This window comes from Geotrypetes seraphini, chromosome 3, assembly GCF_902459505.1.
Source record: "Geotrypetes seraphini chromosome 3, aGeoSer1.1, whole genome shotgun sequence".
In the NCBI taxonomy this organism is placed as follows: domain Eukaryota; kingdom Metazoa; phylum Chordata; class Amphibia; order Gymnophiona; family Dermophiidae; genus Geotrypetes; species Geotrypetes seraphini.
In genome coordinates, this window is record NC_047086.1 from 116382489 (window position 1) to 116405697 (window position 23209).

The window sequence follows — 23209 nt, forward strand, 5'->3', positions numbered from 1 at the left end:
TTCACTATTTTGGTCTCCTCGCCCTGTGTTCCAAGGTTAATGCCTCTGATGATGGAATCCCCCAACAGTAATAGTTTTCTGTTTTTGGCTTTTTTATTTGTACTTAGGGTGCTCTTGTTCTCTTGAGTTTCCTTCATTGGTTCCAGTCCCACCTCCCTTCTGTTTTCCTGAGTATCGCAGTGCACTAGTGGAGCGAAGGAATTCTGTAGAGGTAATATTAGTGAAGGTGGATGTTTCTGTGTTACATGTCGCAGTCTTCCTGAGCCTACTGTGACCCATTTATTCCTGGGCTGTTTTATTCTTTGAGGTAGAGGTAGTAAGTTGGTATGATTTTGTGGAGTGATGGAAGCTGCTTTAATTGTATTCAATTCCTGTTTAAGTTTGCAGAGCTCCTCCTTAATATTGGCAAGTTGAAGACAGATGGGGCAAGCCTTAAGCCTCCAAATAGAGAATGACACGGTGACAAAATTCATCACCGTTCCCGTCCCCGCGGATAACCGCGGGAAATAATCTCATGTCATTTTCTAGTGTCTATTTCGACCTCGGTCCTTCTACACCAGCATTCTTCAAAGCAAAGCTTGCGGGTCAGTGGTTGTGGCCATTCATACTCTGATTCTTCCCTCTCTCCTTAAAGAATGACATGAAGATGGTTTCCCGCGGTTATCCGCAGGGACGGGAATGGTGATAAATTTTGTCACCGTGTCATTCTCTACCTCCAAATAGTATGTCTTGGAATTAAAGCACCACAGTGATTGCATAGAATAAAGGTCATCTTGATTGGTTGTGAAGTGACTTGATTGGTTGTGAAATGACCAGAAATATAGGCTCTATACCACCTAAAACACAGTATTTTAAACAAAAATGCAGGTTCTATCAGTGCTACCCTAAAACACAGGATTTATAACAGGATTTTCCCTACTTTAGTCACCCTGAGCCACAGGCACCAGAAATATAGGCTCTATACCACCTAAACACAGTATTTTAAACAAAAATGCAGGTTCTATCAGTGCTACCCTAAAACACAGGATTTAATAAGGACAACATTGAAGTCCCAAACCACAGGAGGCGGATTGAGAGGAAGTTTGACATTGAAATGTCCTTTCATGAATCTGGAAACCACCGGATGAGCAGAGAGGGGTTTCCCTTCAGTAGGCTGATGGAAAGCCGCAATTGCACTGAGATGGACTCGTATAGATGTAGACTTGAGGCCAGAATTGGATAAGTGCAAAAGGTAGTCTAAAACAGAAGATAAGGAGGAATGTTGAGGCTCCTTATGATGAGAAAAACACCATGTAGAAAATCTAGTCCATTTTTGGTGATAGCATTGTCTAGTTGTAAGCTTTCTAGAAGCTTCTAAAACGTCCCGTACAGATTGAGAAAACTGAAGAGGGGTTATGTTGAGAGGTACCCGGATGTCAGGTGTAGAGACTGCAGGTTGGGATGAAGCAGAGATCCTTGACTCTGTGTAAGCAGAGAAGGAAAAACTGGTAGAAGGTATGGCTCCCTGCTGCTGAGTTGAAGTAGAAGGGAGTACCAGGGTTATCTTGGCCACCGAGGATCAAATAGAATCATGGTGGCATGATCGGTCTTCAATTTGACCAGAGTCTTGAGAATGAGAGGGAATGGAGAAAATGCATAAAGGAAAAGATTTGTCCAATCCATAAGAAAAGCATCTGCCTCGAGGCGGTGAGGAGAGTATATCCTGGAGCAGAATTGAGGCAGTTTATGGTTGTGGGGAGCTGCAAAGAGGTCTATCTATGGAGTGCTCCACTGTGAAAAAATGTGGTGAAGAGGCGAGGAATGGAGAGTCCATTCGTGAGGTTGCAGGAGACGACTCAAGTTGTACGCCAAGCAATTCTTCGCCCCTTGAATGTAGACAGCTTTGAGGAAGATGTTGTGGCGGATTGCCCAGTCCCAAACTTCCAGAGCTTCTTGACAAAGGGAGGCAGACCCTGTCCCTCCCTGCTTTTTGACATAATACATGGCGACCTGGTTGTCCGTGCGGACGAGGACTACTGTGTCGTAAAGTAGATGTTGAAAAGCATGGAGAGCTCTAAGGATCGCTCTGAGTTCCAACTGATTGATATGACACTGACGATCCGTACTAGTCCAGAGGCCTTGAGTACGGAGACCATCGAGATGAGCGCCCCAAGCGTAGGTTGAAGAGTCTGTCGTGAGGACCTTCTGATGAGGAGGCGTTTGAAAAAGCAAGCCTCTGGAAAGATTGGAAGAAAGCATCCACCAACGGAGAGATTGTGACGAGAAAGAGGATGTGGCGAGAAAGAGGATCTCAAACCTGCGTCCATTGAGAGGCCAGGGTCTACTGAGGGATTCTGAGGTGAAGTCAGGCAAAAGGAGTTACGTGTACTGTGGAGGCCATGTGACCCAGAAGTACCATCATGTGTCTCGCTGAGATGGATGAGCGGGAAGACACAATGTGACAGAGTTGAAGAAGAGCTTTCCAAACATTGTTGCGGAAGAAATGCTCTGAGTTGGACAGTGTCTAGAACAGCTCCAATGAATTGTAGATTCTGTGAGGGCTGAAGTTGGGATTTGGGAAAGTTGATTTCGAATCCCAAACTTTGTAGGAACCATGTAGTCCGTTGGGTCGCTACAATAACCTCTTGAGATGTGGAATCTTTGATGAGCTAGTCGTCGAAGTAAGGAAATACCTGAAGACCATGATTTCTTAGAGTTGCTGCTACCACTACCAGGCATTTGGTGAACACTCTGGGAGACGAGGTCAGACCAAAGGGCAAAACTCTGTATTGATAATGCAGATTCCCCACCCGAAATCTGAGGTATTGACGGGAGGCCGGATGAATGGGAATGCGAGTGTAGGCCTCCTTGAGATCCAGAGAGCATAACCAGTTGTTCCGCTCGAGAAGGGGATAAAGGGATGCCAGGGACAACATTCAAAACTTTTCTTTGACTAGAAATTTGTTGAGAGCCCTGAGACCCAGAATGGGTCGCAGATCGCCCGTCTTCTTCGGAACAAGGAAGTAACGGGAGTAAAACCCCCCTGTTCTGCTGTTCCAAGGGAACCAGTTCGATGGCAAAGAGATGAAGCAGAGCATGAGCTTCCTGAAGAAGAAGGGCGGTCTGGGATGGATTGGAAGGATACTCTTTTGGAGGAAGCTCTGGTGGAACCCGAGTGAAATGGAGAGAGTATCCTTCCCTGATGATGGTAAGCACCCAGCGGTCGGATGTAATTAACGTCCATCGGTTGTAAAAATGATGGAGAAGACCTCCTATAGGGGGAAAAGGGGACAGAGACAGAACAGTGGAGATTATGCTCTGTTGTAAACAGTCAAAAAGGCTTAGAAGCTTTAGGTGCAGCAGAAGGTTGGGATTTCTGTTGCTTTAGAGGTTGCTGTTTTTTCAGAGGAGGACGTGCAGACTTGGCAGGAGCTGGCTTTGGTTTAGGTCTGACGATTGAAGCAAATGATTTTTCATGGTCAGATAATTTTTTTAGTGGCTGTCTCAATTGAATCATCAAAGAGGTCGTTGCCTTGACAAGGAATGTTAGCCAGGCAGTCTTGAAGGTTAGGGTCCATGTCAATGGTACAAAGCCATGCAAGACAACGCATAGCCACAGAACAAGCAGCCGCTCGGGCAGATAACTCAAAGGCATCGTAAGATGGTTGCAGGAGATGGAGACGTAACTGAGAGAAAGAAGCAATGACTTCTTGAAACTCAAAATGCATGTGGTTATCCATATAAGCCAAAAACTTTGGTAGAAGAGAAAGAAGAAATTCAAAATAAGTGATGAAATAAAAATTATAATTGAGGACTTTAGAGGACATCATAGCAATCTGGTAGATGCGACGTCCAAATTTGTCCATAGTTTCTCCCTTCCTTCCAGGAGGGACTGTAGACCTTGGAAGGATGGGATCTCTTCAAGGACGATTCAACTAGCAGGGATTGATGAGATAACTGAGAGTGGTCAAATCCCTTGCGATGCACCATCTTATATCTCGAGTCCAATTTTCCTGGAACTGCTGGTATAGAAAAGGGAGTCTCCATGCATCGAGCAAAAGTCTGGTTCAAAAGCTTATGAAGTGGAAGCTTGAGACACTCTGTCGGAGGCTGAGGAAGACGCATGACTTCGAGATATTCCTTAGAATATTTGGAGCCAGTATACAATTGTACATCCAAGTCTACAGCCATCTGTCGCAGGAAAGACGAAAAAGATCTGGCAATGCCTTGTCTCGAGAAGGACTCGAGGACGTCGAGGCAGCATGTATCGAAGAAGAAGCTTCAGCATGGAAAAAAGTCTCATTGGAACCTGGTGACTTGGACGAGACAATCGAGACCGGAATATCCTCGAGGTCCAGCATCGAAGACCTCGAATGAGGAGTCGGTGGTCTGGTCGAGGTTGGAGTAGAGCGAGGCTTCGAGGAAGATGGTTTATCCTGCGAAGAACGATGCCTAGAAGAATGCCTCGATGAAGGCCTCAAACGGTGGTGAGAACTGTGTGTAGAACCAGATCTCGAGGATCGAGGAGATTTCACTTCGGAGAAGGAAGCAGTCGATGCCAATGTATGAATAGGGCTAGAGGCTCCATAGGCTTGGAGGAGGAACCTCGATGCACTCGCAAAGACTCTGCTCCTTACTGAGAGTGTGAGGATTCCCGTCTATGTACTCGCAAATAATCTACTCCTTGCTTTTCGTGCTTGGATGGCAGACCAGACACTCGCAGAGACTCTGCTCCCTGCAAAGAGTGTGACTCCGACTGGGACATAGAAAGCAGCTCGACCTTGTGGGAATCTGCTGAATGCCCAGTCAGGATAAGAGGAAGCAGTAGAGGACCCATAATAGTAAGGTACTGAAGAAACTGCTTCTCTAATATGGCCTGGAAGGAAGCCGGCAAGGAGGGTACCGCGTCTGAAACCGGCCCACCTGCCTTGGTTGGAGGTTCCTTCGAGGCAGTGTGAGTGTTTTTTGACTTAGTAGTCTTAGACACTTTAATCACCACCGGTGGAACAGACTGCTGAGCTATCTGACCTGAGGAAACAGGGGAAGATACAGCAGATGACGTCGAAGCAAGAGCCGCTGCAAACGATGAAGGTTTGATGAGGCTCGAGGTGGAAGTAGGAGGTGCAGAAGGAGCCTTGATGGAAGTCGAGGCCGAAGACGCCTTCGAAGTCGAGGGATCAGTTGGTGACTCCATCTCGAAAAGCTTGTCCACCAGAATGCAACGACGCTTGAAAGCATGAGGCTGAAGTGTTTGGCAAGTAAGGTACGACCTTGGATGATGTTTCGGCCCAAGGCACTTGTAGCAGCATCTGTGAGGGTCCTTGAGAGAGATCGTGCGCTGACACTTGCTACACCTCTTAAAGCCTGTAGCAGGCCGGGACATAGGCCAAAAAATAGCCGCCACAAAGTTGAAGCTCGCGGGCTGCGGCTGAGCGGCTCGTCCCGGAGAACGGCGGAAGGAGACAAAATTTTATTTTATTTTTTTAAACTAAAAGAAATAAAAACAAAATAAAGCAGCGATTCGTGAAGAAAATACACCAACCGCGGTTGTAGAGAAGGCAAAAGTGAACGAAGTTGAACGCAGAGAGTCAAAGACGGACTTCTCGGCTCCGTGGAAAACTAAGAACTGAGGAAACACGCCCTGTGCTGGGCGGGAAGGCACTCGCGCATGCGCGGTGCGGGCGACTCAAAACTTCTAGTTTCTTCAAGCAAGTCTGCTTGTGAGGCGTCCGCATCGGGGCTCCGTCGGATGACGTCACCTATATGTGAGAATACCTGCCTGCTTGTCCTGGGATAAATCACAATTACCGTACAATTTCTCCCTCAGAACCCCCGGTCCTCCCCATCCCCCCTCCCCCGAACTCAATAGCCCCTCACCATTATTCTCCAACTCTCCTCCCCCATCTACCCCCAACACCGAGCAGACCAACATGGTTTCAAGACCACCAGAGCCCTTACAGAGTAGCCAACAATGCCCCCATTTTATTCCATGTCGAGTTTTGGAGTGTAAAGTGGTGACGACGTTTAGCCACCGCCATCTCCATCCTCCCCATGGATAACAAACGATTGGTCCAATCAAGATGTGTGGGGGCTTCCTTAATTTTCCAATGATTAGCTATTAAACATTTTGCTGCCGCCAAACCCCATTGAAGTAGTTTGGTCTGCCAGGGATGTTCCCGATTATTATGGAGGCCTAGCAAACATGACTGAGAAATCACTTCAACCCAGTCCCCTAGTAAAGCAGACATGGTACGAACCACAACAGTCCAGAAGGAGCAAATGAGCACACAATCCCATCAAATATGTAAAAAAGACCCCACATGCAAATTACATCTCCAACATTGATCAGACACTCCAGGGAACATTCTATGCAATCGTTCCGGGGTATAATACCACCTAGTCATGACCTTATAATCATTCTCTTGAACCAATGCACATGAGGAAGCCCGATACACCTCCTTACAAACAATCCCCCAGTCTCTAGTGGTTAAAGGCGACTCCAGATCACCCTCCCAATGCTTTTGGAACAAGAAGTGAGTGTGGGAATGACCTCTCCAATACTGATACATCACTGATAACGGTCTAGGAACCTTTTGCAGTAGCAACCACAAATTCTCCAAGTGTTCCCGCTCAAGGGGAGACTGGGAACTCAAACCCTGAGCCTGCATAAAATGTCTAATCTGGAAATAGAAAATGAATAATAGAGAATTAAATTAACCAAAAACTAAATAGATCCACAAAAAGGTTAATCAAAAAAGCCAAAAAAACTCAAAGGTCATAATATTAATTGACCAATCTATTTTAGTTTACATGAAGGAAAATGATCTCAGATATGCCACTCCTGCGGATTATATTGTTATAGCCCACATATGGATTAGTGGCGTGGTTTTCTTTCATTGATCTATAAAACCTTCATGGTAAACCTATGACTAATTATGTCTAAATTATCAATATTTTAACCATTACTCTTATATTTAATAATTTTTACTCTCTTATTTTTAAATAATTTTTGCTCATATTTTTAAATAATTATTTTATAGAAAATTTTTTCTTAATACTGAATAAGTGCAAATCTATATGTGCAAATAAGCAATTTTCAAAACTGTGCAAACTTGCAAAAAAGTAGAATAGCAGCTAATTTATCATCACTGGAAATATGTAAACCAGCAAGAAAGATTCTCGTATAAATATACATCAACGAGATTATGCAAGTATATGAAATGCACAAAAATAGCAGCAAAATAGTGCAAATATGCAATCTTGTGGCAAAAACACTATTTGTGCAAATAGGCAATTTTTATAACTGTGCAAACTTGCTAAAATTAGATAGCAGCTGTTTTCTACACTGGTATACACTGGTATACAATTCTCCAGTGTAGAAAACAGCTGCTATCTAATTTTAGCAAGTTTGCACAGTTATAAAAATTGCCTATTTGCACAAATAGTGTTTTTGCCACAAGATTGCATATTTGCACTATTTTGCTGCTATTTTTGTGCATTTCATATACTTGCATAATCTCGTTGATGTATATTTATACGAGAATCTTTCTTGCTGGTTTATATATTTCCAGTGATGATAAATTAGCTGCTATTCTACTTTTTTGCAAGTTTGCACAGTTTTGAAAATTGCTTATTTGCACATATAGATTTGCACTTATTCAGTATTAAGAAAAAATTTTCTATAAAATAATTATTTAAAAATATGAGCAAAAATTATTTAAAAATAAGAGAGTAAAAATTATTAAATATAAGAGTAATGGTTAAAATATTGATAATTTAGACATAATTAGTCATAGGTTTACCATGAAGGTTTTATAGATCAATGAAAGAAAACCACGCCACTAATCCATATGTGGGCTATAACAATATAATCCGCAGGAGTGGCATATCTGAGATCATTTTCCTTCATGTAAACTAAAATAGATTGGTCAATTAATATTATGACCTTTGAGTTTTTTTGGCTTTTTTGATTAACCTTTTTGTGGATCTAATCTGGAAATAGGCCAAATAGTCCCCATCAGGCAAATCATACTTCCTCTGGAGCATGGCAAAAGAAAGGATCCCTGAGGTCCCCAGCAAGTCTCGAAAGACATGCAACCCTTTCTGTGACCACCGATGAAATCCCCGATTATCCCTCCCCACCTGAAATTGGGGCTCCGCTTGTATATTAGCCATGGATGACACTAAGGCTCCATTACCAAATTTATCTCGTACCTGGGTCCACATCCTGGCCAAATGTTGTACAAAGGGATTAGAAATACTTTAAATCCATTGGCGCTGTGAACTGGACATCCAAAGCCTATTCTGCAATGATTCTTGGCCCCCATATTCCTGTTCCAGCTGTACCCCACTTTTGTGGTCCCCTAATTTCCAATCAAGCACCAATTTAATCTGTGCCAATTGATAATACCACTCAAGATTAGGAAGCCCCCTGCCCCCTACTTCTCTAGCTGCCCACATTAAATATTGAGATAAATGGGGAGGCTTACGCTGCCAGATAAAACTACGTAGCTCCTTTTCCCATCTTTACAATAGCTATCCTGGACACCAGGACAGCCAGAGGCCATTCCAACGTTGTAGGTCAGATCTTATGCGATAAAAAATGGGCGGATAATTCTTCTCATACACCCGAGTAAGATCCTTGGGAATATAAATGCCCAGGTACTTGATCCCATGGACCACCCAACGAAAAAGGAAGCGTCCCTTAAGCCCATCCACCTCCAATGGGGTCAGGGTCAAATTCAAGATTTCCGTCTTATCTAAATTTATTTTAAACCCCGAGATTCTCCCATATGTTTCGAAAAGCTGCAAGAGATAATCTCAGGCCGTCCCACATATAAATGAATATCATCTGCAAAGAGCGCTACACAATGTTCCACCCCGTTACGCAGAAACCCAACCAAGTCAGGGTGATTCCGAATACGCAAGGCCAGAGGTTCTATAGACATAGCAAATAATAAAGGCGAGAGCGGGCAGCCCTGTCTGGTCCCACGATAGATAGAAATTAAATCCGTATAAGATTGATTAATTCGCAGACATGCTCGTGGTCCATCATACAGGACACAAATCCATGTACTGAAGGTGGTTCCCAAACCCATACAATCCATCACATCCCAAAGAAATCCCCACAAAACCCGATCAAAGGCCTTTTCAGCATCAACCGATATCAAAACTGTTTTGTCCGGATGGGATCCAGCCTCCCATAGCAGATTAAGGGTACGCCTAATGTTATCACTCACTTGTCTACGCTGTATAAACCCAGCTTGATCCTGATGGATCAAGGACTGCAATACCTTTCCCAATCGCAGAGCAAGAACCTTTGCCAGTATTTTAGCATCCAAGTTTAACAACAAAATGGGACGATAGGACCCATAAGACAAGGGGTCCCGTCCCGGTTTCAAAATTATAGCCACTCCAGCTTCTCCCATCGTTTTCGGTAGATGGCCCCCTTGTGGAATCCCATTTGTCACCCTGACCAGGAGGGGCCCCAATTGTTCCGAGAATTGTTTATAATAGCGACTAGTATACCCATCTAAACCCGGGGAGTTGCCATTTTTCAATGACCTGATTACCCCCAGAACTTCAGACAACTGAACAGGTTCCTGTAAGAACTTCTGATCCGAAACTGACAACTTCTGTAGCGGAATAGAGTCAAGGAATCTAGTTTGAGCCTCCTCATCCAGAGGCCCTGGAGGACCATAGAGCTGAGAATAGAAATTCAAAAACTCCTGCTGGATTGCCGAGTCCGTGACCTTCGGCTCTCCTCCTGCGACTCCCCTTATACGAACTATAGTGGCCCGAGTCTGTTTAATCCGGATATATCTGGCAAATTGTGCACTAGCCTTATTACTATGTTCATAAATATTAAGGTGGAAGCGTATCCGGTCCGTTTCTGCCACTTGAAGTAGATAAAGTTCATCTTTCACCCACTGCAACTGAGCCAGAGACTGAGCATCTCGTTAAGCCTGGTGGGCCCTTTCCAGCTGGCACAAACGTTCGCGTAAAATGTGTCTGAATTTATATATGCTGTCTATATTTTGCACTATGGCCCCCTTTTACTAAACCGCAATAGTGTTTTTTAGCGCAGGGAGCCTATGAGCGTCGAGAGCAGCGCTGGGCATTTAGCGCAGTTCCCTGCGCTAAAAACTGCTCTTGTGGTTTAATAAAAAGGAAGGGGGGTATATTTGTCTATTTTTGTATGGTTGTTAGTGAGGTGACAATGCATAGAGTCATCTGCCTTGACCTCTTTGAAAAAAAACCAGAATAGGAATGATAATTAACATTTTCTCAGCGAATAGTGTGCTTTGTGTTTTTTAATTTTATTGTTGGTAGATCATTTTGACTTGGTCATTTTAAAGTAGCTCGCAAGTCCCAAAAAGTTTGGGCACCCCTGAGCTAGAGCGTTGAAGCTGTGTATTTCTATTTTATCCCCCCTTTTACAAAACTATGGAGCGTTTTTTAGCGCCAGCCGTGGTGGTAGCAGCTCTGATGCTCAGAATTCTATGAGCGTCAGAGCTGTTACCACCGTGGCTAAAATCCACACTACAGTTTTGTAAAAGGGGGAGGGGTTAGTTTGTGATGACATATTCCATACTAGACGAAGGTGTTTTCTGTGTTCTGTGTGTTCGAAAGACATGGTTTTCTGTTAGGATTGACGGTGTAGGATTGATCTGTGCTGGTCTGGCTTGTTTAGTTTTACAATTGGTGTATTGATGTACTGCTCACTGCAATATGTAAGATGCTGCCTTTTCCTAGGTACTCATGTGTGACGTGTGGCTTGTTACTAAAAATCATGTTTTTCGTACCGATGGGGGGGGGGGGTGCCAAAAAATGATGGGCCGCGGGTGTTACATATGCTAGGTACGCCACTGTATGTAAAGATACCAGAAAGCTGGCGAAGCAAAAACTTTAAGTAAATTGTTATTCTTCTAAGTTTTGAGTATTTAACCCTCCCACAATCTCACGGGCACTCATCCTCCGCGCCTGCTCATAAATTTGTGGAGTATGTAACTTGTCGCTCATGCATATTTTTTTTTACACACACCTCATCAATCCTTAGAGGGAACATTGCCTGCAACCCCAATCCTTTACGCACCAGAATGGCCAACCCTCCTGCTCGTTTAGTAGCTCCCTCCCCCTGATGTGTCCAAATCAAGTCAAATTGTGGTCTTTGAAGGAGACCAACATCTTTGGGTCTCAAATGGGTCTCTTGCAACAAACAAATATCCCAGTTCATACATTTTAAATCTCTATAAACCATGCTCCTCTTGCCAGTACTATTCAGCTCATTTACATTCCATGATCTTATGAGAAACTCTGGGTCCTCGGCTTCACTTCTCCTCCTAACCACCTCCCGTCTCCCATCAGATCTCACCCCCTCTCCACCCCCCTCCAAGAAGCCGATTCTACTAACTTGGAATCAGCCAGGTCGAGATTAATCAGTCATGTCGAAGAGGCTCATATATATCCCATTTCTTTCTCTGCAATCATTCTAGCCATCCATCCCCCACTCAATCAGCCAATCTGCACACTCATCACACCATACACTCCTGCAAAACAATACAAATCACACACATAAGTAGGTGCTGTTGCTCAAGTAAATAGAAAGCTAAATTTCCTGCAAAACAGGTCACCATAAACCACAGAAAAACCATAACAGTAAATAGAACAGTGCAAACAGTCTAAAACACATATGCTGGGATATGAATAGGATGGTCCCCAGTATAGGTAATTATCAAGAAAAAACAAAACAAGTAAAGATGAAGCAGTTCAAGTGCCTGATGTTGAAGGTTGGTTAGGCTCGAGCAGAGCTTCCAAACCCCGGCCATATGGCTCTTCCGTAGCGCCTGAAGAGCTCCGCTCCTGCAGATCCATTGGCATTCTACAGCACAATTCCTTCAAGGCGATCCAGGCATCCGCCAATGTGTCAACTCTACGATGTTTCCCGTTCACAGTAAACAGCAAACCAAACGGAAAGAGCCAGCGATAATGGTATCCTTCAACTCACAGTAGTTGGGTAACTTTGCGAAAAGAACACCGTCTTTGGAGAGTCGTGGTAGCCAGGTCCTGGTACACCCCTACTGCTATCCCTTGCCAGATAAAATTGGGATGACGCCGGGCCGCAGAAAATCTCCAAAGCAGGTGATGATCTCTGTTCCCAGCCCAATGGGCTGGTCGCAAGCTTCTATGGGCCCGCTGCAGGGCTATAGTACAGCGATCTGTCCGATCTTCCTCCGATAACAATTGAGTGCAAAAGTCTTGCACCACTTCCTGTGCATCTTTATACCGATCGGTTTCAGGAATACCCTTAAAATGCAAATTATTGCGTTTTGATCAGTTCTCCAAATCCTCAACTTGCCGCCTCAAATCATCAAGCTGTGTCACCGCCGCGTCCATTGCTGTGGACTTCTCCTGCAGAGAGGTCTCCACGTGGTCCAACCGGCCCTCAGATGCCGAAACTCTGCTGCCAAGATCGCTCACCTCCGCCCGTATCTCAGCCAGGGCCGCCTTAACATCGGAACGAAGCCCCACCATTTCATCCTTAAGTTCCCGGAACCATCGTTCAAGGTTCCCCTCCATCCGCCACTCCCCCGACACAGAATCGGCTTGTAAAGTTCCCACCTGCGAGGTCGCAGGCTGCTGCGCCATCTTGTGCGGAGCCATTGGAGAAGTATGAACCTGTGATCAAGTTTTCACACTCGCGGCACCCGGGAATTGAAATTTTTCTAACTTTTTCCTGCTCGCTATACATTCAAGGAATGTATGTACCGAATACCAACGCACACACCGCAGTAAAAGGTTATATAAAACTGAATAGCTTGAGCCCCACCGCAACTCAGAAATTAAGCTGCCATACTTCTCGATGACATCACTTCCTCCTCTCCATGTAGAATTTTAATGTACTTTATTCATTCTTGTAGCTCATATTACAAATTACATTTAAATTATGCTTTAATACCTTCTTTTAAAAAAAAAATATTTATTCATTTTAAAGCCAAAAATAAGTACAAACTTATTATACAGACAGACATTTTACATTTTAACATTTTAAATTCAATCAAAATTATATTCTATGACAAATACATATAACCTTCAATGAACCTCAATATATTGCAAAAATGATTGTCCCACACAAAACTTTACATTCTCTTAGATCTTCTTCTTCACAATTGCTCTCAGTCCCCTCATTAAAAGTCATAGGCATTAGGCGAAATGATATATTTTCTGTAAAAGCCCCCTCATTGTGGAACTCCCTTCCAAATTTCATTAAAAACGAAACTGACCTTGTTGTTTTTAAGAAAATTTTAAAAACTTACCTATTTCAAGACGCGTTTGACATATGAAATACCACCTTTTAGGTCCAATATTCTTTCTAACCCTTTATTACCCGATGTGTTTCCCCTTCGATGTCAATTTCTAACAAAGAACATGATTGTAACTTTTCCCCTTCCCTCCCACCCCCTTCTGTTCGTCTAATTTTGTCTGTCTTATGAGTAATTATTGTAAATTAATTGTATTACCACATTCTGATGGTTTTTAATACTGTACATCGCTTAGATATTATTATAAGCGATTCATCAAATAAAGGTCAAACTTGAAACTTAAACTTGAAACTATCATCCCCTCCTTTCTACATATCCAAAAATTGCACTCAAATTAAAAGTATCTTCCCACCCACCCTGGACGTGTATGGTCAAAGGGAAAAATCAACAGTCATTCCTTACAGAATTTTGTCAATGGCTCCCAAATATCCATAGACTTTATATGATGTCCCTGCTGTATAGCAATCATACGTTCCATTTTAAACATGTGGCATAGAGATTCCCACTAGAAAGTATAATTTAACCGATCCCAACTTTTCCAGTTTCTCATAATAAGTTGTATGGCTACCCCTGTCATAATAAAGAGAAGTTTATTATTCTGGGAAGATATTTGGATTTAAAAGGAAATACAAAAGTAAAACCTAAATCACTTCAAACTGTTCTCATGCAATTTGTATTACTTACGTCAATGGGCCTTGGTAAACCCTTCTGAACTGCTTTGTGCCTCTGTTTTAGCTCCTTCATACGTTGTGCTTCTCTTATAGCCTAGAGATAAATTATAAATATTTATGCTTGAACAGCTACATTAGGTTGACCAAAGTAGCATTATAATGCTGGCTTAACAGTCTAGTATGAGCTATTTATTTCATTTGGGACACATTTTAACAGATATATCCAAAAAGGTTTTACACCATTCGGAAGATAGCAACCATAGTTTCATTCCCTTTCTGGTGACACTCAAGATATATCCTCTAGCTAGTATACTGATGTTTAAGAATTACACTTGGTAAAATATTCATTTATTTATGCTATACTGATCACCAGAGAGTATGTGAAAATAGTGTATACATTTGCTCATCAATTTCTCAAATGTGCTAGTTTGCACAACTTTAGTATCTGTTTAGATATAATTTTTACATTGTTCTCCAGCTGCAAAAAAAAATAAAAAAATAAAATAATCACTTGTTTAAAATGTGCATACAAACACAGAATCATGATGCAAGGAATAAAATTTTGTAACACTTTTTAAAAGTAAACTTATAACTTTTAAGATCACCTGTTTGCGACTCTCCACATCAGCAGCATCTTCCACAAAGCTTTCATCTGTTTCATGATCCTCAAGTTCTCTTTCTGCATTTTCAGGTAAGACAATCTCAAAGTCATTCTTTGGAGCAGGAAGGCCCATTAGTCCAAGCCGTAAGTGTTCTCGAGCCTCTCTCTCCTATGGAAAACAATTCCAGTTTTGCAGTGTGAATGGTGAACAAGTACTGTGAATTACAAAAGACAAGCATCCCTCTATTTGATACACCACCACTTACCGTTATATAAAAGAAGTTGAAGCTAAAAGTATTTGAGAAACATTATCATAGAGATCAAAGAGAAGGATGTTAGGCTGTGTAGAAAGAAGCATAATTAACAGAAGGGAGGAGGTGCCAAAATGATGGATTGAACCAAAATTGCAAAATGATGTTGATAAAACAGGTGACAGACACTTTTCAGTGTAAGCAAACTGAAGAAACATTTCTTAATCAGATGGTTTGCCTGACAATGGAAAGAGAGGGAAGAGTCTAAAAAGATTCCCAACACTCTAGATCAGTGTCTCTTAAACTTTCTCGAGCCGGGGCACACTAAAGGTAGTGGCCACAGCTTAAGGCACCCAGAAGTGCACAGACATTGCCGTGATGATATCACGTCAATGTCAGTGCATGTGCAGAGGCCCTCCAGATGGGCCCTGAGATGCCAGTAGGGGGTGCCAGCAGGGAATAGAGCAAGAGAGAAGAAGAGACACCAGCGCCAGCTGATTGCCTACAGCAGTGCTTCTCAACTACTTCATGCTAAGTACCCCCTAAGTCTAACAAATATTAACCGAGTACCCCAACCACAGACCTCCCTGCCCCAGAGCCCATCCCCTTTACTAATTGTAATGCAATTTTTTCCCTTCATTTTTCATATACACACAGTATACACAGCAGATATAAATTCTCAAAACTGACACATTTCAATCACTATATTGAAAACAAAATCATTTTATCTATCGGCGATCCTCTAAAGGCTGCTATAATTAGCTTTAAAGGTGAGACCGGGAGGCCAGGGGGGAAGCCGGAGGAAGCTAGAGAGAAGGGAGAAACATGCAGGCCTTTGGCGAATCAGGCAGCGCTGGCATAGGGAAGTCAGCTGGCAGGTGCCTCTCTAACTCATCAGTGTGCCGCGGCACACTTGGAATCTCAGGATGCACACTAGTGTGCCTCGGCACAGTTTGAGATACATTGCTCTAGATGAAGACTCAATTGGCAGAACATCACCAGAGTTAAGGGTAATTTAACTAGGAAGGTTTGAGATTTCTGGACCAAACCAAAGTAATTTTGTTTTTGTTGTGTTTAATTTCATTTGAACCAGAGATGACCACGACTGTAATCTGGATAAGCAAGAATTTATGTTGGCTGTAAGATTAATTAAAGTTAGAGTCGACTTCAAGCAAAATAAAAATATCATTTCCATAAGTAAATAGTGATTCGATAGGGCTTAGTTTATATAATTTTAATATATTCATGTAGATATTAAAGAGGATAGGAGATAGCGGGAAACCCTGGGGAACACCGCAAGCCGGTGACCACACAGAAGATATTGTGCTCCCAAAGTTCACTACATAGGGCTGCAATGAAAGAAATACTTTTAACCAGGTCAGAACGTTATCCTCCATGCCCATATCTGAAAGCAGTTTAACTAGAACATACTAGAGGCAACAGGACGATAATTTGTCAGAGCAGCAGGATTTAGATCAGTACCTTCAGTAGGGGGGTAAGAACTATATGGCCCACAGATGCAGAAAAAAGCCATTATCTAAAAAATGGTTTATCATAATGGTTAACCAGGGAACAGCTTGAACATAACATAAGAAATGCCTGCACCAGATCAGACCTGAGGTCCATCTAGTTCGGTGATCCGCACACACGGAGGCTCAGCCAGGCGTACCCTGGCGAATACCTTAGTCACTCGTATCCCTCAATGTGTTGTATCCCGTGGAATCAAAAAAATGTTTCAGCACAAAATCGATCCTGAAGTTTTGTGCATTCCTCAATACCCACTCCACCTTTACTGGGGAAAGAAGTGCTCTTTGTGACCTGTTCCACCAGGGAGTGGCTAAATAAAGGTAATCGACATTGGATACAGCTAAGACATGGCCTTGGCCACTCTCAGAGGACCCCCAGTATCTCTCAGTGATCTATGAGCATCTTTGCAATGTCCAGATGATCGGGAAAAGAGGAAGACTGCGGTTAAACTGAACTGCTTCTCTATATTTTGTTAGTGAACTACAATCTTCACATTGCTAGCTTACTCCCAAACAATTCCTTTTGAGTCTTTTCAGCTTCTTTAACTCTGCCTTCAGTAGGCCAGGAAAATAACACAGCTTTAAAGTTACTGCCTTTTAAAATAGTAAACATTTAGCCTTTTAAACAGTGTCCACATCCATCATGATTTCAGTGGAAAAATAAATTTGCACTGCTTTCACTAAAGTCCATGAATTAATCTACCTTCTTAATTTCAGCATTCTCAGAACATAGCAACATATTCTTATCCGGAATTCCTGATTCAGGAGATTCTACCTGTGGTTCAAAATGTTGTTTGTCTTGCTACCTTGCTTTAGCTGAATTGGCTCTTCAAACCCTATGTGAGTTGCTTTCAGGTCTCCAGCTCTGCTGCTACCTGATGCTGCTGCTGCTCTGTGTTCCTCCTGTTTTTCCCCTCCCTGCAGTATGGAAGTTAAAGCCAGTCCCAGGTGTATGCTTTTTCCTAATTGGTTATGTGGTGGTGTAAACCAGTTTTCTGCCTAAGGCTACAATGGAGCTTGTTTAACAGTAGCCTCTGAATTCCCTTTTCCTAGCCTAGGAGAGATTTTCTGTTCTGTTTTTGTTTTACTAGACCCAGAGCTAGGAAAAGATAAATAGGTACTAGGCTGCTTAGATTCAGACTGTAAAGTTCTTTTTGGCTGTGCCATGGGCTTATGTTTAATAGGAACATGAGCTAGCTTAGCTGCACTTTTATCAGCATCTGACTTCTTTAGATCTTCCTTGATGCTCACAGACACTTACTTCCCTGTGACAGTAATCATCTGCCGCAAATGTGACATGAATCCAAGGTGTCCTGCCCTGAGTTTATCTGACTTATCTTGCAAAACCGAATTGTTTTGAGACAGATAAAAGCTTTTATTTCAAATCGGGAAAATCCAAGATGGCTGCTGTAGGAGAGATTTTGATAATAAAACAGCCCAGAAATTCAGATTGATTAATCAGTGATTTTAGGATTTTTTGGAGTGGAGGGACCTAGGGTTAACTCCCAAACCCCTTAAAACCTAATTCTGGAGATCCCCCCCAAATCAATCTCAAAGGCTGTCAAGCCTGTGACCCATTGTGCATGCTGTGTGTTTGGAGATGCAAGATAGAAGCTGAAACAGTTACAAGGAGATCATCTGCCTCAAGAAGTCTTGGAACCTTGACTGCTAATCTTTTGATTGCCTCTCAGGTCCAACACCTTTTCTGTAGACCTCCACTTCACCCAGAAATGCTGTGCATATGAAGGGGTGGGGGGGGGGAGGAATGCAGTCGGTCCCAATCCTGAACACACTGCCATGGAACCTGCACTCAAACCCACTAGTGAATGAACCTGGGATGAGACACAGTCCCAAGGGAATGGTCCCTGAGCTCCAATCACTGAATGCAGGCTGTCCAGGTGGGTGTACTGCAAGGAAGTCAACCCCCTGGAAACACACTTTGTCAGTAAAGTCTGCAATCTCCTACAACCAGAGGTGTCTCTGCGGGGAACCTCTGCAACATGAAAATACAAATCCATGAAAATACTGAAGTGAAAGAAAAAATAAACACAAGCAGAAAAAACTAGCTCCTACTGTCTCGCTTGTAGGACGACAACTGGAAGTCAGAGGGCAGTCCTGAGGTAAGAGGGGAGGATCAAAAATATCTAAATAAAGCTTCCTACAAGAGATCTTGTGAGATGGGATTGACTACCCACTTGACCAGGAATAGAGTAGGATTGTATAAGAAAACCTATTACCCATTGCAACTCTAAATCATAGCTGCAGAAGGCACAGTTACTTACCCGTAACAGGTGTTATCTTGGGACAGCAGGCAGATACTCTCTCAGATGGGTGATGTCATCCACAGAGACCTGGTATGAACGGTCCAAAAGTATAGTATCACTTTAACTCTTTAGAAGTCCTGAGACAGCCTGTACCTACCGCACATATGCGAGTGCCTTCCCACCCGACGTCTGCTTGCGGCACAATCATTTCAGTAAAAAATCTGAGAATCTAACTAGGGGAAGTGGGAAAGTTGTGAAAATATCTACCTGCTGTCCTTGGATAACACCTGTTACAGGTAAGTGTGCTTTATTCCAAGACAAGCAGGCAGCATATTCTCACAGATGAGACTCCCTATCTATTTTGAAAGGAATAGAGGGAAGTTGGCAGTGATATAGGGAATAACTACAAGTTACATAACTACTTGTGTGGCTTGACTGACCTCTCTGGAATGAGTCTCCAGACAGTGATGGAATATGAATGTATGTCAAGCAGCTGTTATAGAAAGAGTAGAACCTATAAAAGCCATTGAATCTGCAATCGTTCTGACTTTGTGTGCTGTGACATGACCTCCTAGTGGCAGCTCAGCCCGAGCATAGCAAGAGGAGATGCAATCCACTAACCATATAGAAATTGCAGTCTTGCATAATGGAGTTCCAAATCTGTTAGGATCATGAGAGATAAATAGCTGAGATGAAGCTCCATGTGGCTTGGTCTGAAACAGGTAGTAAGCTAAAGGATGCTTACAGTGAAATGGGTGGAGTGCAGGTTCACCAGGGTGGGCATGTTGTGTTTGTTAAAAAGAGAGGCAGGACAATGGACTGGGTGAGATGAAATACTTCGAAGAAATGTGGGATGCATAGAAGCACCACTCTATCATGATGAAAAATAGTAGAAGGCGGATCACACACTAGAGATTGTAGTTGACTAAGTCAACGTGGAAAAATGAACACTGTTCAAGAAAGTAGTGAAGTGCATTCAGAAGTGGTTTAAAAGGAGGTTTCATCAAAGCGGTAAGTATAACTGTGAGATCCCAATCCACCAGAAGGAGTGGAGGTTTGGAATTCATGAAACCAATGGCTGTGTAACTATAGGTTTTGTCTGTGAAGGGTATATGAAAAAAGATGATAGTCCAGTATCAGAGAGGTGTAAGAGGCAAGTGCTAAAGGGAAAGTGGCTGGAACCAAATGCTGTCATCCGCACCAAGCAGTAAAGCGGGTCCATTTAAAGCATAAACACCGTTGAGTGGAAGGTTGTCTAGAAACGACTATAATAACTGAGACTGTCCAGAGAAAGTGAAGTCCACTATAGGTGCAGTGAGAGGTGCCAGGCTGTGAGATATAGACTGCTGATTTGGATGGAGAAGAGATCCTTCACTCTGTGTAATTAGTGATGGATAGATTCATAGTGGAAAATTATTTTTGACACTCAGTGGAAGCATAAGGCCTGTCTGGGCCACCGAAGAGCTATGATGATCATGGTGGCTGGCTCCTGCTTGACTTTGAACAGTGTCTTTGCCACTAGAGGGATTGGAGGAATCTGTTAGTCCAATCTAGGAGAAAGGCATCTGACTACAGTCTATAAGGGGAGTACTGTCTGGAGCAGAAGTGAGGCAGCTTGTGATTGCTGGGAGACACAAAGAGATCTACTGGAGGTGTCCCTCAAAGAGAGAACTGAAGTAAACTTTGGAACTGCAGGCCCACAAAGGTACCATGTGGTTCCTGGGGTAATGGAAGGATGAAGCGACTTGCCCACAGTCACAAGGATCTGGCAGGACGCTGAGGCAGCAGCTCTAACCACTAGGCCACTCACTCCCACAGTAACCTTGAAAGACTGATGTGAGTTCAGTTTATATTTGAGTCAATCTTTTTTCCCCCTTTTTGGGAAAAAAAGTTACCTTGATTTGTATTTGAATAGGTTAATATTCAAGTACAGGTAGTCTCCGGTTTAAGAACGGGTTCCATTTTTTAAACCATTCTTAAGTTAAATTGTATGTAACTCGGACCTTAGTATTCTTCCCACCTTCTCCACCTACTTGAGGCCCCTCTTGCATCCTTTTCCATCCATCCCACAGTTTCGGCTCAGCCACGGGACGCAAATAGGAGCTGCTGTCCATGGCTTTGTGCAGAGAAACAACTGCGGCCGACAGAAGAGGGAGTTGGCCAGAAGAAGGTAAACACCCGCAAGAGGAAGGCATGTACTTGGGGCACAAAATTGAGGGAGGGACGGAGGGCGAGGGGCATGCTGGAACTCAGAAGGGAAGGAGAGGGGCGCACTAGAACACTGAAGGTAGAACAGGATCTCCATTCGTAAGTACAAGTCCGATGTAAGTTGGATGTTTGTAAAATGGGGACTGCCTGTATATATATTAAGAATTCCCACTTTTTTGAAATAAAGGCTTATCTCACTTTTTACAAAGCTGCAATAGTGGCTGCCATGTGGCAAACTCTCCAGTGCTCATTAAATCCCTATGGGTGTTGGAGCAACTGCCACAGCAGCAGTTGCTACTGTACCTTTGTTAAAGGAACCCTAAATACCTTAACCAATTCCTTCCACATACTTGAAAATTAAACAAATTGCTAAAAGCATAATACTCTCCCTTACCAGCTGCTTCACATAAACTGGGTCATTGTAATCTACCATTCCATCTTCTGGATTGATATTTAGTTTGTCTCGCAGTGGTGTTCTGCCAGGGGTTGCTCCAACAACAGGTTTAGGTGTCATTCCACCACGAGGGGTTAACCCTTCTCCACCCTGAGATGGAGTTCTAGGAAAAAAAAAAAAAAAGAGCAACTTTGTTTCAGAAAAAAGAAATGAAACTTAACTACATCTAAACACCTAAGTATAATAAATATCTTTATATACAAAATAGCTGGAGGAAATCCCTGGCTATTTTATAACACATTTTTATTTATTTTCATAATGACAGCCACAATACAATCTCCATTACAGGCGCTTGTTCCACTTCATGCTTACCTTCATAGGAGTAAAAACCTGGAACAACCTACCAGAAATGATCAGAAAGGAAACTAAACATACAACATTCCGGAAGAAACTGAAAACCCTCCTCTTTGACAGCTGAACCTACATGACTTCTCAGAAATGAACCTATCCACCTCTTTCTCTAGATCAGGGGTGTCAAACTCAAATCACATAAGGGGCCGAAATCTAAAACACAGGCTAAGTCGTGGGCCGTATTTTTTATTAAGCTACTTACCCCCTCCTTTGCTGATGCACAGCGTGGGCCCCAGCGCCGGCTCCAATGCTCACAGGACTTCTGTGAGCGTCGGATCAATCACCGCCGCACCAGCAAAGGAGGGGGTAAGTCTTAGTATAAGTACAATGATACAACCTCTCCAACCCCACGCCGGCTACAAAATAAATAAAAAAGACTTTTCCTCTCTTTTAGGTCCTAGTTCACGCTTGCTATCTAACACCAGCTCTGACAGGATATACATTTCAAATTTGACATACTGTAATCACAAAATAGAAAATAAAATTATTTTTTCTACCTTTTGCTGTCTGGTCATTTTGCTTTTGGTCCCGGTTTCTCTTTCTAATTTTGTCTATCTTCTAATTCTCTTTCCAGTGTCTGCTGTCCATTTTTTTTCTCCTCTTCTCTCTTGCTCCAGTCCCTGTCTCCAACATATTGATTTTTCCCTTTCAACTTTTCCCTTTTTTTCTTTTCTGCCTCTGTCCATTCAAATCTCACCCTCTTTCTCATCCTTCTCCTTTTTCAATTTTCAGCTACCTATCAATTTTCCATCTTCTCTTATTCTGTAGCTCTTCCATTTCCCAGCCTCCTATTTCCTTCTAAATCTCTTCCTCTCTCCTCTTGGTCCAACATTTTGCTCCCTCTCTTTTCTGTTGTTCTTCTTCCCTCCCCCCCTTGATGCTGAACAATGAGATGGAAGGAAAAAAACCCCACAACAAACCAGAGATGCTGCATCTCTCTCTCACTTCCACCCCCAGGCCTAACATTTCTCTCTCCCTCCCTCCCATCTCCAGATCCAGCTTCTCTCCCTTTCTCTTCCCAACTGCCCCATCCCAACTCTCCCCCTGTCTGCCTTCCTCCCTCCCTCCATCCCCCCAGGTCCACCATTTCTCCCTTTCTCTTCCCAACGGTTCTCCATTCAAGTATCTTTTTTCCTCTTCCTCCACACTACCCCAGGTCCAACCTCTCTCCCTTCATCTTGCTCTCCTCACAGCCCAGCATGCCTTTCCCTCTAGTGCCGGTCCCTCTCTCCTCACAGCCCGGTGTGTCTTTCCCTCCGGCGCCGGTCCGATGTTGCCGCCAAGCCGAGGAATCTGCCAGCCTCAGTGATTCGGGCATGTTGTACGTGGCTCCTCCTCCTGCTTTTCACCTGCCGTGGTCTGTCTACAATGACGCACAACTTCCTGTTTCTGCCCGGGTGGACCGCGGGGGACGGAAGGCAGGAGGGGGAGCCACAAACAACACTACCGAATCGCTGCTAATGCCTGCAGACTTTCCGGAAAGGCAGCGACGTCGGACTGGCATGGGAGGGAGGACACGCTGGGCTCTGAGAAAGGGAAGTTCAGAAGCATTGCCGCGGGCCACATAAAAAGGCCAGATGGG

General features: G+C 43.3%; 1 protein-coding gene across 3 annotated transcripts in view; it reads right to left on the reverse strand.

Annotated features, from left to right (window-relative positions):
- The window catches only part of CDC5L (cell division cycle 5 like), a 175799-nt gene that overhangs the window by 41655 nt on the left and 110935 nt on the right, over window positions 1–23209 (reverse strand). For all 3 annotated transcript variants that reach the window (XM_033935886.1, XM_033935887.1, XM_033935888.1), the window contains 3 exons: window positions 21217–21379; window positions 14578–14742; window positions 13986–14066 (listed from right to left, as the gene is read on the reverse strand). In XM_033935886.1, coding sequence (XP_033791777.1) covers window positions 13986–14066; window positions 14578–14742; window positions 21217–21379 — 409 coding nt within the window. The remainder of the gene's footprint in view (window positions 1–13985; window positions 14067–14577; window positions 14743–21216; window positions 21380–23209) is intronic.